Raw genomic sequence first — 12,546 nt, 5'->3', positions numbered from 1 at the left:
TTCCAGGGCTGCACGTGATAATCCATGGCCAGGATTTCCCGACTCAGCCTGAAAAGTCTTATCGAAGAAAGCCAAAATGACTGATCAACGTAGCAAGAACTGCTCAGCTTAGAGACCTCATGTAATTCTTCTCATCTACATACTATAGAAACTCACTCGTCGACTGTGGAATCAGCGGCAGAGACAGGGTTAGGTGATCCAATTTCACGTGATAACGATTTTGGCCGGTCACGTGTAGCCGTAGCCCTGTTTCTGCTTCTGACAGGTGTCGATACGTTGTGGATACGCGGGGGGCAAAACGAACAGACCACCAGTGAATGCCTCTAGATGTAGTTGGAGTCGTGCAGATAGAACGATTTGAGTTGTCAAAAACCGGGTGACTTGACTAGACACTGAAGGGTATTGGAATCCGGATGCAACTTGGGGCTGAAAGACGGACTCCCCCAACACACTAGAGTCTGTATGCAGAGAGCAATTAATACTATGAGATTCAAACGCCCTGCTATATAAAGGAAGCCGATGACGAAAGAAAAACTTGGTTGTTATAAATAAAAAGTGCTACTTAATCAAAAACTAAGTACATGGTAAGCAAAACGAGAGTAGCAATCAATGCCCGCATCCGATTCCCGATTTCCACATGCCCCTCTCCCAGACCAGTGGACAGAGGAGGGGAAATCCGAGCATCTCCAGGAATACAAGCAAAAAGACCAGCCTGGAGGATAGGGGATGTACCTATCTGTTGGGATCACACAGTGACCCCTTAGTGAAGAGAAGACGGGACTGGACGAGCAAGGAAACTCAACCAATGGGACACTGTCCCAAGAGTGCACCAGTCACAGACTGGGAGGCAGTAGAGTATCCTGCCAGATCCATGTCCAGCTTCCCTCCAACAAAAGCGGATCCTGTCCGCGCTGTCGAGTTTCTCGTCCCGGTCGTTTTTCACCCATCTCCCAGAGATAGCCAGTTTCGATTCCCAGCATCGAAAGTGAAAACGCACAGTCAGAGGGAGAACGACGGATTTGGCAGCGGAGGTCACGAGCCCTCATGCCGGTCCAAGCCGTGCTATCGTTTCGGGATCCTCCCATCAAGCCGCCAAACGTCTCGAGAAAATCATCGACAGCAGAAATGAAAAAAGAGCGTAAACTCATCAATCGTGTCCAGAGCCGCGAGGCTAGTAAGTCTTTGACGTAACATGAAAATGATAAGAAAAGAACGAACATCCACCAGAACATTCGTCAAAAGGAAAAGCAGAAAGCCGACCCGCCGCTTCTTATGCAATGCAACGATCAATCAAATCAAACGAGAACGCTTGCTGGAAAAAAAAAAAAAGACAAAACGACGAAACAAAAACGCACGAAATATTGCGGTGTTGAACAGAGAACTCGATGCGCTAACGCCGTCATAATGCCCTCGGAGGCTCGATGCTCGCCATATGCGTAACCGTCAAGTCATCGGCAGAGGGAGGTGTTGAGTTCTGATATGGCGCAGTGGTAGATTGGTAGTCGTCACCCACACTTGCTTCCGGAACTAATGTCGCAACTCTCTCCAACTCGCTTCGTAACACCGTGCGTGCTATATTACATGAGATGTCGTCATGCCGTGTCACTTGTAGCACGGGAGTATGGCTACATCGTGGTGCCGTACGGCAAGGCAAAGTCCTGGTAGCGGTCACCCCAGCCAAACCCGCCCAGGCTGGCCACGGTCCCACAGGGCTGGATCAATGTGCTGGGGAGAGGAAGGGCCGCCATGGCTGCCAGAGTGGCTGGAGCGGTGTAGAACTGCGGGGCGCTGAACGGCGACGTTGTGTACGGTTGGGTGAACGAGGGCGTTGGGGAAGACAGTTGCTCCGACTGCGTCGTAACCTCGGCCCACATACTCGAATTCACGTCAGTCGTCGATGCCGGGCTCGAACTTGTGGGAACCAGTTTCCAGCTTTCGGGGGAGATGTTCTGCTGCTGGACAGGAGTTGACCACCAGTCGTCATCGGCCACTGTTGAGCTAGGCATTACCGACACTGGCTGGACCACATCCACCACACGCGGCGGGGGAGGCTGCAGCGGCACAAAGAGACTCAGCACTGCGGCCTTGGCTTCCTCACTGCGACCGCACAACAACTCCCCGGCACCATCCTCCTCCATTCCCTCCAATGCTTGGACACTCGTTCGGTAAACAAACTTGTTAGCCGACTGGACAAATTCCTCTTGCAACTTCTTGATCTGAGCCTCTTTCTCGGGCCAATCCCAGGTGGAGGCAGCGGTATCTGCCGAAAAGACCTCCTTGTGGAACTCGACCAAAGCGTCGATCGTCTCAGGGGTTAGTTTGAAGGCGACCTCATTCTGAGAGACCATATCCACATGAACAACATAGGCTTCCACATGGATCATCTGGTAGTTGAACAGGGCATCCACCAGGGGGTTTTCATCCTTGGTGAGTTCTGCGTCAGGGGCCTTGGGCAACATGAGGGAGCACAACGTCCAGATGGCGTTGGGCGACGACAAGGCCTCAGTCAGGCAGCGCGAATGTTGCGTAACATTATTCAGAGGCCGCTTGACTCGGTTAACTCGTTTGAGGGTTGCCGTCAACCATGGCTCAACCTTGGAACCCAACACCACATTCGGGTTGCCACGAGGCGCAAAAGCCGCCGCGGATGCCGGTAATAGTGCTGACGGCATTCTGCTCACCACGCAGCAACGGAGAAGATTATGTCACAAGTGATGAGCGGACAAAACGTGATGTTTGGAGAGTGGGAAAGTGGTCAAAGTTGCGACATGCGTCCGGAGCAGGAGTGAGTTGATATTAAAGTCGTACGTAGCGTAGTATAGAGGCGCGAGACATCAAGACTGTAGGCAATCATGAAAAGCAAGACATCAGAAGCATTAAGAACTGGCGTTAGCGGACAGAAGGAAAAGAAGAGGCAAAAGAGAAGAGAAAATGGATAGATCGTTATCCGGAAAAGGCAAAAAGAGCGACTGTCAAGTGAGGTGGGAGACGGAGACCTTTTTAATGAGCCGGCGGCGGTGTTTTTTTACACAGCGAAGAAGTTACGGCTTATGGAGCCCTGCAGCGGCCCGCTTGGCGAAGTTGGCGGACTCTGACTCCGATAGCATGGACGGGGCTGCTGTATTTCTGCCGTATTACCCAGACAGATACAACCATGCTGTAAACTTGGCTAGGTTAATCTAACATTTCGGAGCTACGATGTGCTTGACCTGCATCCGATGATGGTTCAGTGCACTCTTCGCCACAAAGCTCAACTTCGGCATCACTACTGTACGAAAGTGCAGACCCAACTGCAGGGGTGGCGATCTTCGTGACAGTATCCTGGGTCATGCTGGTCTCCCCAACATCAACAGTTTGGAGTCCACTCAAATGGTGTTTTGCAAGCCGCCTGCAACCACCCAAACCGAATCAAGCCGCGATCGTTGGGCGCCTAGCGACGCATGCGGACTCGAGCACCTCCCGATTTTCCTTAATCTTGTACTTCCTCTTGAAGCTATGTTTGTATTAGAATTTTGGAGCAGGATATGAAAGCCAAGGAACTGTCGGAAAGTTCATGACGATACTCCTCCAGCAGGACATGCTTCTGGACCAACGCTTAGGGCCCTACCGAGCAGGGGTGTCTATTTTCCGCAGCGTAAATAGCAACCGGTACGAGTAGACAGATCAGACTCAAGACAGTTACATCAACCAAGATTTTGCCTGAGAGCATCTGGATGCAGCCTGCCATACCCCAGATGCCCCAACTTCATTCTTGCCACTTCTCCATCACAGGAACAAGCTACTGCATGAAGGTCATGGACAGAGCTCCGAACTATCACCGAATAATCAAGCGATCATCCGTACAATCTTTGAGGCAATCCAGTCATACCCATCAGTTGCGGTGGATCAAGCTCAATATGCGACGGATTGTCCATGCATCATCCAGGAGTGAACTACAAAAGTACAGGACTCGATTGGGAACTAGGATTTTCGCACGGACGGAGCCTTTCTGAAGCTGAAAGGGAATCTGCAATCCATCAAGTGTTGGGACCAGCATCCAGGGTAAAACTGGGTGAAATGAAGAGAGTCGCCACCCGCGAGGCGGACTCCAGGGGGGAAAACGAGGCACGTCCTCAATATCGCGAACCGCAGAGAGACATCGGCACCCTAAGGGTAGCCGAAGAAACCCTAAGCAGCCAAACTAGCTGAAGGAGGGGCAGCGTGGGGCGACGCGATGCACAGTCTTGGGCCGCTTTGGGCACCGGATTCGCCAGCACGCCTTACCACTTGGCGTCGCGTGTGCAGCTGAAATCCCCGCTACGATCTGCGATTGGCCTCATGGCAGATCGACCGGTCGTCGGCAGACTTACTCAAAATTGACAGAAACTTCGCAACGGAAAGCTTCTCTACAGATTAACTCACCTTTTTTTACTGTCGATAAAAGTCGCTAAAAGAATGCTGATTGCTGGCTGACCCGCAAATTGGGGCAAATAGAAAGCACGTGATTAGGGTCACGAGATCAGGTCACATGTTTCTCAGCCTCCAGCCACTGTCGAGGAGAACGAGAATAACCGACGGCTTTACGGAGTCCGGAGCGCTGTATGTATGGTTATTGTATCGATACGGCGATCCGTCCGTTCCGTACGATTATACTTTGTTTCGTAGATCCACTGACCGAGTGGTTTGAAACAAACGTCGTCGACTGATCGCTGCATCCCAAATGCCTGCGCCACAGTTGTTGTGGCGGTGCTCCTTACATGCAGCCATCCACCAGCCTTCGTTTTCTGCAGTCGTTCTATTTGGGCAAATAGTGCTCCATAAACTGGGAATCTTCCAGTTTCCAGGCTGTTAATAGAGTACATACGACTGAAAGCAATTAATTCTTTGCAGATTTGCCTTGCCAGCATGTTCCCCAACAAACCTAGTTCAATCACTATCGATATGGTCGTAGTATTCTGACAAGCCCAATGCACTGGTCCCCTTCGGCAGTTGGCCAAACCACGCCGCCGATACGACGATGAACCGGTGGAAAATGAAATCTACGACGTCATATGTGCGCATGACTCATCAAAGCCTCTTCGATGAGCTATCTTCCACTTGATAGTAGATCCTTTCGGCTTTTCGAGTCATCCTGCCGTTTCAAATCCTGCATCGCGTGTAGGGAGTAGTCTCACTAACGACGTGATACAAATTCTGCAAATCATCCAGGTCGCGTCCGCGTCTTCCCGGGCTCCCAAAGACTCCCCAACAATTTCTAGGAACTTCGTACATACGCGTCAACAAATTTCCTATACGGAGTACACGCGCGTCGTCGGCGTGTCGGAAACCCGCAAACGCGACGTTCGCGAGGCCCTCGGCCTAACCTTAACGTTAAAGCCCTCAGCTGCCTTGTCTCGCTTTGAACGTGATTTGACGCGTTTCTTCGCTATGGTTTGCCCAGTTTTTCTTGATCAAACTGGCTAGAGGGGGGTTCCCTGGTTTTTTTTTGTGCGGTTCTTCCCGGCTTCGCGGTCGACTTACTCCATCGGTAGGTCTAACTGGGCCTAACTGGACCTTCGATAGACTTTTTTGGCCCATCATCCAATCCATTTCGCGAAAAAAACATCGAGAACTCGTTCCAATGGACAGTTCTAGACGAGCTTCGGGTCTGGGGGTAGTTCGAAACCATAATTCCTTATTGTGCAGTTTAATGTTTGCATCATCCAACGCCATGGCCGCGTCTAAGACAGGGAGATTCGAGAACGCTTGGACCTCGGGAAAATGGACAGATGCTACCCCGAGTGGTTTCGTTAAACTTCCTTCTGGAGACATTATCCAATACTTCACAAAGGTCCAATACTTTGTCGAAAGTAAGCCATGGGTGAGACCGTGAGCTCTCCTGAATTCTAGTACTCCTTGAAAGTGGATAGGTATCAAAACACACGATACAGTACTGTACAGAAAACTACATACGGAGCATTTGGCGTTTGTGCTCCAGGCGAATGATCCCTCTCACTTGCCTAATTCGGATATCCATTAGGGCAAGCCTGGTAATGCACTGGAATACTCCCTTGATCGACGAAGATCATCGGAAGAATCACGATGCTTATCCAGTGAGACAAGCACTTCGTATCTGTGCTCCGACGCACCAACACGATTGTCACATATTTGGGTCGTAGGTCAACGAACCAATGGCCCAAAGCTTAGATTTCTTAATTCCCATGTGAGCTCATCTCAAGAACGGGCCTGTGCATCACGTATGGAAAATTGTACACATACAACTGACGACACCGGAGGAGGATGTCACTACACTGTGTCTCGGAAAATAGCAAGTTCATGAATAAGGTGCCGATTCGTCGAATTGTGGCTGCGTAGACATTCAAAGCTGCAGTTGGTAAGAATCACTTGCGACAGCATCTATTTCGCTAATACTGATGGTTGCTTTTGTTCGTATTTCCCGAGAGAGAGGGATGCATAAAAGAACTCATTATGTAGACCTAGTTGGTCATATCCGCCAATGCTCATCCATTTGGGAGTCGAGATCGGCAATCGTGGGCAAGATATCGACGGGCTTCGAGCCATGAGAACCGTAGACCGGTAGTTCTCGAAGTTTGACTCTGGGTGATAGTACAGGACCCTTCAAGCCACGATGATTCTCTTCGATCGTCATCATGAGGTCCGAAGATATCACTATCAGGAAAAAATGGCGCATCGAAGCTGGAACAATTCCTTCATCGGCAATCACCCTAGCCCACCCTCATGACGGCAACTCCGAAGCCTTCAGCTCTTGGTACTTCGACAGCACCTTATACTCCATATCCCACTCCTTAGTTTTCTTCTCGAGCAATTTCTGCACCTCGTTCCGCTTGCGATCAGCTTCCTCCATCCTCTGTTTGACCTCCTTTGCGATATCTTCCTGTGCGCGCAGAGCGGCCGCCTTCGACGGGTAGATCTTGCGTAGTTGTTGTATTTGAGAGTCCAATTCCTCAATGTTGAGAGGTTGGCAGGTAACGGGGTGGTATTGACTGGATGGCCGGTCGCCGCTCGGAACTCGGATCTCAGGAAGAAGTGGGTGGATGGGCGTGGTGCGGATTTCGGATTCAAGGGGAACAGGCTCCTGAGATGGGGCCGGACCGTCCGATTCGGACGGCGGCGAGGGAAGTCTGCTCATGTTCATTCGGTTATCAAGATGAATATCAAAGTGTTGGGTGTTTGGAACTTGGAAGTGGATCTGGAGGTCTCGACCGAATCAAACCCAGATCCTTGTTCAAGCGATAAGACAAATACTGAACCTACCGCCTACTGATTAGACTGCAAGGACATTTTGCCGGACTTAAAAAATTCACCGCCTTTGATATCGCAGGTGTTCTGCACACCCCAGAGTCAACATTGTTGAGAAGTGCCACTGAAATACCGTGACAATGCAAGCATTCGGTAGGTATCGCAGCCTGTCTCTCTTGAAGAATAACGGCTAATACTGAGTAGTTCCGAAACACCGAAGGGTGAGTCACCTATCCCCCTCTTCAACTTCCCAGGACTGACAACTGGCACGGGATAGCCGCGATTCGAGCTCAAGTTAAACGTAAGTACGCCCCAAAAAGAAAAAAAACTGGACATCCACTGAACACAAAAGATTATTGATCTCAACAATATCCCTCTCGTCTGCGGCACTGCATACGTGAAATGGCATCTCTCCTCGTCAACCGCCGCGGAACACCGCGGACAGACCGAACGGGCCGTGATCCAGGACCACCTGGCAATATGGGATTACGAGAAAGTCATTCCAGTTCGTCTGACGATTGACCGGAATCAGATGCTGCAAGACTGCATGATCACGTTCGAGATCATTCAGGAATTTTCGTCCAATAATCGCGGTGACCGGATCGCGCTAGGGAATGTCAAGCTCAATCTCGCCGAATATGCTGATAAGAGCGATAACGAGCATGGCATCGTCCGGCGGTACTTGATGCAGGACAGTAAGGTGAACAGCACGCTCAAGATTGGAATTTATATGCGGCAGTTGGACGGGGAGAAGACCTTTATCACGTATGTCGCTTCCCCTCTGAAATCAAACACAACACAATGACTGATGAACAAAAGTCCTCCCCTTAAATCCGCAATGGCTTTTGGCGGAATCGCAGGCATCCTCCAAACGGATACCGCACAACCTCCCGACGACCTGGGCGACATTCCTTCGATCAACATCGGCCGCGAGACCGGTGACATGAAGGACCTCTACCGCCGCACGCTGGCAACCTCATGGACCTGCCGCGACGGCGAACTGCCCCCCGATCAGTTAATCGAAGATATCTTCCAAGGTGGGAATGGCTTCCCTCCCGGAGTCGCCCCCTCATCCTCGTCCCGTTCCGACCGCACCGATGACTACTCCTTGTACCACGACGAGAGCAGTATCAGCGATTCCGCATCGCGCTCGACACTGCACGGAGGCTCCTCTCGTCTATCACCAAAGCCGGAGCGGCAACGGCTCGGCAAGGGTACCTCGCGGAGCCATCATGACCGCGTCGAAAGCTCGAGCGGCAGTACCCTTGGCGCTGCGTACGGAGAGGGTAACAGCAGTCCTGGAGACTGGAGACGGAGTCGGAATCCACGCGAGGTATCCGAGTTTGACGCCCGGCCGGATCTAAAGACTTGGACGATTACCGTCAGAGATTGATACTGGCTTCCTTCTTTTCTTTCTATTTCTGTAGAGATACCCATTTGTTTGATTCTCTCGTGTTTTACTATGATCTTTTACATATTAAGTCTATACAGTATATATAGATGTTAGTACATAATGCATCTCCTTAGTAACCACCCCTAAGCATATCAGTACACCCCAGGAATAATCTTGCTCTTCACAATCGACGTATACCGCTCCCAGTCCTTTCCGTACTTGTTTCTGCACTTCTCCTCATCCCGAGACTCTCGGTGAACGAGCAAGGTGCCAAAGTAGAGGATATAAAAGTACGTGAAAATCATACCCCAGCCGCGGACTTCTGGGGTTTGCACCGCTCGTTTCTCAACCAGACCCGTGGCCGGGTTGAGAGACCGCTCAATGATAAATCCCGCAACACCCGTCGGCGAACAAAACGCCCACGACATCAACCAATCGCCAAAGTAGTTGATATGCCGGGCAACCCCCCACCAACCAGAGATCAACAACTTGGAGCCAGTCTTGGTGGTGATGTACTTGAGATGCTTGACGCGAGGGTCGTCCGGGTTTCTGCGGAAGCGGTCCTTTTGGGCGTTCGCGCTGCGGAAGATGTAGTAGCCGATTCCGTAGACGGACAGAGTGAAGACGATGCCGCTGACGCCCATCTTCGCCGGAAAGATGGACAGGTATCGCGTCTGGAAGGAGTAGAGGAATGGAACCCAGACAAGATCGCCAAAGGCCAGCATGTAGCCGAATCCGTCCATAATGATGTCGATCATAGTCAGAATGGACGATTCCGTATAGAGGCTTTCCAAGACGTAGAATCCCTGGAATGCAGTGACCAGGATGATGGAATCGGTCACGTAGCCGTGGGTACGGTACTGATGAGCGATATTGGACAGGTTCAAGATGACCCATCCGACCAAGCCGGGCCGCATTTCGCAAAGGACCTTGATATCGATCGTCCGCGAGACGTCGCTGACAAACGGGATGGGGAGCTTGATCCGAGGGTTGAGTTCACGACCAATGAAGAAGTCGTACAAGACATTGCCAGTGTGGCCGCCGGCGGCCAATTCACGGTAGTCGGGATTGGGCTCGCCAGGCTTGGGAATGGTGAAGCTGTTGGCGTAGACAAAGATTGAAATAGCGAATACCACCAGCTGGTTCGCCGTAATGAGTTGGATATGATGGTCCCACATATATGTCCAGACAGCGAAATCGGCGCCATGGAGATAAGTTCCCACGCCGAGGGCAGATAACAGCAGAATGGCAAAGAGAAACGCTGCTCTTGTCAGTCGCTTTGGAGAAGTGACTGTGCTAAGAAGTAACTCACAGTTGAACTTGTACTTCAGTCGCCTTCCGCAGGTCAATACCGTCCCTTCCACCACCCTGCCAGGGAGAAACACCTGTCCTGCAAGACACAGTGCATAGTATCCCAGCACCCACAAAAACACCTGCACATCAAAAAGGGCTGAGAGTCCTTCCTCCGGCCAGCCAATCTCCTCCTTAAGAGTATCCCATGTCAAGGTGGACGGATGGAGCAGCGACGGAGCAGGACAGCCAGACACATCATTGCAAGCAAAGACGAACGTGTAGAGGAGGACTGGAAGACCAAAGATGATGCCAGCTGCACCTAGGCTACACGCATATCAGCTTCAAATAGTGGAAACGAGAGAATTGGGTTCACGAACGGTCCTCCAAAATCATAGCCCTCTTTTTTATTTGGCTGTCTTTGGACCGGGATGGTGGATTCCTTTCCAACAGCCATGACGACAGTTTCCAACAGGGGGCTAAAATCTTCCGCACTCAGGAACACTCAATCAATTGGGCCCCTTGAAAATCAGCAACCAGTGCGATTGAGGACACCAATTAAAAATAAATTGTCCTTACCCCCTCTGAAATCAGTCTCGGATCTTTTCAATCCCGGTTCGTACGATCTTCGCATCGCCGCATTGCGCAGCAAAACAAAGAAACAAATTAACGAACCCTCATCTATTCCGTTTTGGGGATAGTGCACTCCGCATTGGCCCAGCCCAAGACATTCCGAAGCTACAGTTGCAGTGACGAACCCCGTGCCCCGAAAGTACAGCTTGGTCTTTTGGAGTGGAACACGCTCTAAAGCGCGTTCCAAGACGCAATCCGAACAGCCCTCGTTGAGTATTGGTGATACTGCGCCCTCGCCCGTGCGTTTTTCGAGTGAATCGTGGACCCCTCTCGGACATTGTTGATCGTCGGACTTGGCCCGCGCAGCACCGAACGGCGGCGCGTGCAAGCTTGAACAGCTAGCAATGCCGCTGCTGGCGCGGTTCTCATTATTGGCGATTGCAGCCGCGTTGTCCATGTCGCCTGCTCATGTGCTTGCTTCCGAAACGTCTAACAGGCCATGCGCGGCGATCTCACCGACAACGGGCTTGTTCTACGACCTCAGCCTGATTTCGCTTTCGCCGCCGGAGATTGTGGATGGCCGCAAAGTTAACAAGGACGACCGGGAAGAGAGTTGGCATGCGAACGGCCATGACTACGGGGCCAACTTTACGATCAACATTTGCGCGCCGGTGATTGAGACCGTGCGGGATGTCGCCGGGGTTGACGAGTCGCGATGGGGGGACGTGGGTGCTTATTACGAGCGCGATGGCAAGATATATTCCATTGGGTAGGATGAAATCTGAGGATCGGTCAAAAGTTGGCAACCGTCTGACGAGTCTGTAGTGAGCAGTCCTCGACACCCATCTTCCGTGGCCGGCGATTAGTTCTCAACTACACCGACGGGTCCCCTTGCTCGTCAGTTGAGGCCGGACAACCTAGCTTTAACGACCATTACCGTCGGGATGACTTTCCCTTGAGAAGAAAGTCCACCATAATGTCCTTCCTGTGTGAGCGGGAAGGGCCGCATTCGCAAGCCGCAGTCTCTTTTGTCGGGACAATGGACTCATGTACCTACTTCTTCGAGGTGCGCAGTCCCGCAGCTTGCGGCATCGCGGGCTCTCCGGACGGGGGATTATCTCCAGGCGCAATCTTCGGCATCATGTGAGCCCTCCGGCAGAAGATTGTGAAGCAAACAGAAGACTGACCCCCGGAACAGTGTCCTGATAGCCATCATTGTCTATCTCGTCGGCGGCTGCGCGTATCAGCGCACGGTGATGCATCAGCGAGGCTGGCGCCAATGTCCCAACTACAGCATGTGGGCTAACATCCTCGGTTTTGCAAAGGTACGTTCCTCTGACATTATCAACCCCTTCTTGCTCTCTTCGATGCAGGGGCTGACAAAACAATACAGGATTTCCTGATCATCATCTTGTTCTCGTTGCTCCGCTGTTTTACGGGCTTTCGCTCATCCTCGAGTAACGGGAGCTCTAACCGCTCGGGATTCATGAGTGCCATCGGTGGACGAGGCCGTAGTCGCAATTATCCGTCCGGCCAGCGAAATCCTAGGGATGTTGATGCTGAGAACCGGTTAATTGATCAGTTGGATGAGGAGTGGGATGATTGATGATTTTGGATTTCTTGATGTTCTTTCCTTCTGGTTGTACATAGTTGGGCTATCGGTTTCAAAGTGCTTTTGGTCACTTTTTGTCGGAACATGAATTCCTGTAACCCCGAGAGAAAAGAACGAGTGAGTGACCTCGGAACGGTGTAGAGTAAAAAGGAAGTCAGCCCCAGTAAGGGAAAAAAGAAAAAAGAGAAGTTGTCAGTGCATCGTCCGCGAATCGAACGCGGGCCTCATCGATGGCAACGATGAATTCTACCACTAGACCAACGATGCAACTGTTGCCAGTTGAGCAACAACCTGTGCTACTTACGCTTATCTTCGAAAAATCCATAGAGAAGATTCGTTCGGCAATGGCACTCGGATTGTTCGCGACCATGATTGATGGAGTTGCTCGTCGTATGATCGGATCACGGTGCCGGCAAATCTACAGGGATAGATAACATTC

The 12,546-nt window shown here is 51.3% G+C and overlaps 8 protein-coding genes and 1 non-coding gene across 9 annotated transcripts; 2 read left to right on the top strand and 7 right to left on the bottom strand.

Annotated features, from left to right (window-relative positions):
• Positions 1-566: 566 nt before the first annotated feature.
• On the bottom strand, positions 567-1,232 carry VTN49DRAFT_1781 (uncharacterized protein; the record flags this gene model as incomplete). Its single annotated transcript, XM_069409433.1, has 2 exons — positions 567-780; positions 838-1,232. 2 exons carry the CDS (start codon positions 1,230-1,232, stop codon positions 567-569), a joined length of 609 nt encoding a protein of 202 aa, XP_069270820.1.
• Positions 1,233-1,625: 393 nt separating this feature from the next.
• On the bottom strand, positions 1,626-2,672 carry VTN49DRAFT_1780 (uncharacterized protein; the record flags this gene model as incomplete). The annotated part of the gene is made up of 1 exon (XM_069409432.1): positions 1,626-2,672. The coding sequence occupies one exon, from the start codon at positions 2,670-2,672 to the stop codon at positions 1,626-1,628; it is 1,047 nt and encodes a 348-aa protein (XP_069270819.1).
• An 83-nt stretch (positions 2,673-2,755) lies between these two features.
• Positions 2,756-3,107, bottom strand: VTN49DRAFT_1779 (uncharacterized protein; the record flags this gene model as incomplete). The annotated part of the gene is made up of 2 exons (XM_069409430.1): positions 2,756-2,996; positions 3,046-3,107. The coding sequence occupies 2 exons, from the start codon at positions 3,105-3,107 to the stop codon at positions 2,756-2,758; spliced, it is 303 nt and encodes a 100-aa protein (XP_069270818.1).
• A 3,356-nt stretch (positions 3,108-6,463) lies between these two features.
• VTN49DRAFT_1778 (uncharacterized protein) lies at positions 6,464-6,670 on the bottom strand (the record flags this gene model as incomplete). The annotated part of the gene is made up of 1 exon (XM_069409429.1): positions 6,464-6,670. The coding sequence occupies one exon, from the start codon at positions 6,668-6,670 to the stop codon at positions 6,464-6,466; it is 207 nt and encodes a 68-aa protein (XP_069270817.1).
• A 45-nt stretch (positions 6,671-6,715) lies between these two features.
• VTN49DRAFT_1777 (uncharacterized protein) lies at positions 6,716-7,135 on the bottom strand (the record flags this gene model as incomplete). The annotated part of the gene is made up of 1 exon (XM_069409428.1): positions 6,716-7,135. The coding sequence occupies one exon, from the start codon at positions 7,133-7,135 to the stop codon at positions 6,716-6,718; it is 420 nt and encodes a 139-aa protein (XP_069270816.1).
• A 244-nt stretch (positions 7,136-7,379) lies between these two features.
• Positions 7,380-8,632, top strand: VTN49DRAFT_1776 (uncharacterized protein; the record flags this gene model as incomplete). The annotated part of the gene is made up of 5 exons (XM_069409427.1): positions 7,380-7,392; positions 7,444-7,460; positions 7,517-7,540; positions 7,592-8,004; positions 8,059-8,632. The coding sequence occupies 5 exons, from the start codon at positions 7,380-7,382 to the stop codon at positions 8,630-8,632; spliced, it is 1,041 nt and encodes a 346-aa protein (XP_069270815.1).
• Positions 8,633-8,784: 152 nt separating this feature from the next.
• VTN49DRAFT_1775 (uncharacterized protein) lies at positions 8,785-10,379 on the bottom strand (the record flags this gene model as incomplete). The annotated part of the gene is made up of 3 exons (XM_069409426.1): positions 8,785-9,893; positions 9,945-10,249; positions 10,303-10,379. The coding sequence occupies 3 exons, from the start codon at positions 10,377-10,379 to the stop codon at positions 8,785-8,787; spliced, it is 1,491 nt and encodes a 496-aa protein (XP_069270814.1).
• A 520-nt stretch (positions 10,380-10,899) lies between these two features.
• VTN49DRAFT_1774 (uncharacterized protein) lies at positions 10,900-12,101 on the top strand (the record flags this gene model as incomplete). The annotated part of the gene is made up of 4 exons (XM_069409425.1): positions 10,900-11,264; positions 11,321-11,638; positions 11,694-11,820; positions 11,889-12,101. The coding sequence occupies 4 exons, from the start codon at positions 10,900-10,902 to the stop codon at positions 12,099-12,101; spliced, it is 1,023 nt and encodes a 340-aa protein (XP_069270813.1).
• A 202-nt stretch (positions 12,102-12,303) lies between these two features.
• On the bottom strand, positions 12,304-12,374 carry VTN49DRAFT_t23. The gene has a single exon. It is a non-coding gene; the product is annotated as a tRNA-Gly (tRNA).
• Between the last annotated feature and the right edge of the window lie 172 nt (positions 12,375-12,546).

This window comes from Thermomyces lanuginosus (assembly GCF_041956635.1).
Source record: "Thermomyces lanuginosus strain ATCC 200065 unplaced genomic scaffold VTN49scaffold_22, whole genome shotgun sequence".
NCBI classification, from domain to species: Eukaryota; Fungi; Ascomycota; class Eurotiomycetes; order Eurotiales; family Trichocomaceae; genus Thermomyces; species Thermomyces lanuginosus.
The sequence above is the reverse complement of the archived record's forward strand: the minus strand, read 5'-3'. Positions and strand labels throughout refer to the sequence as shown.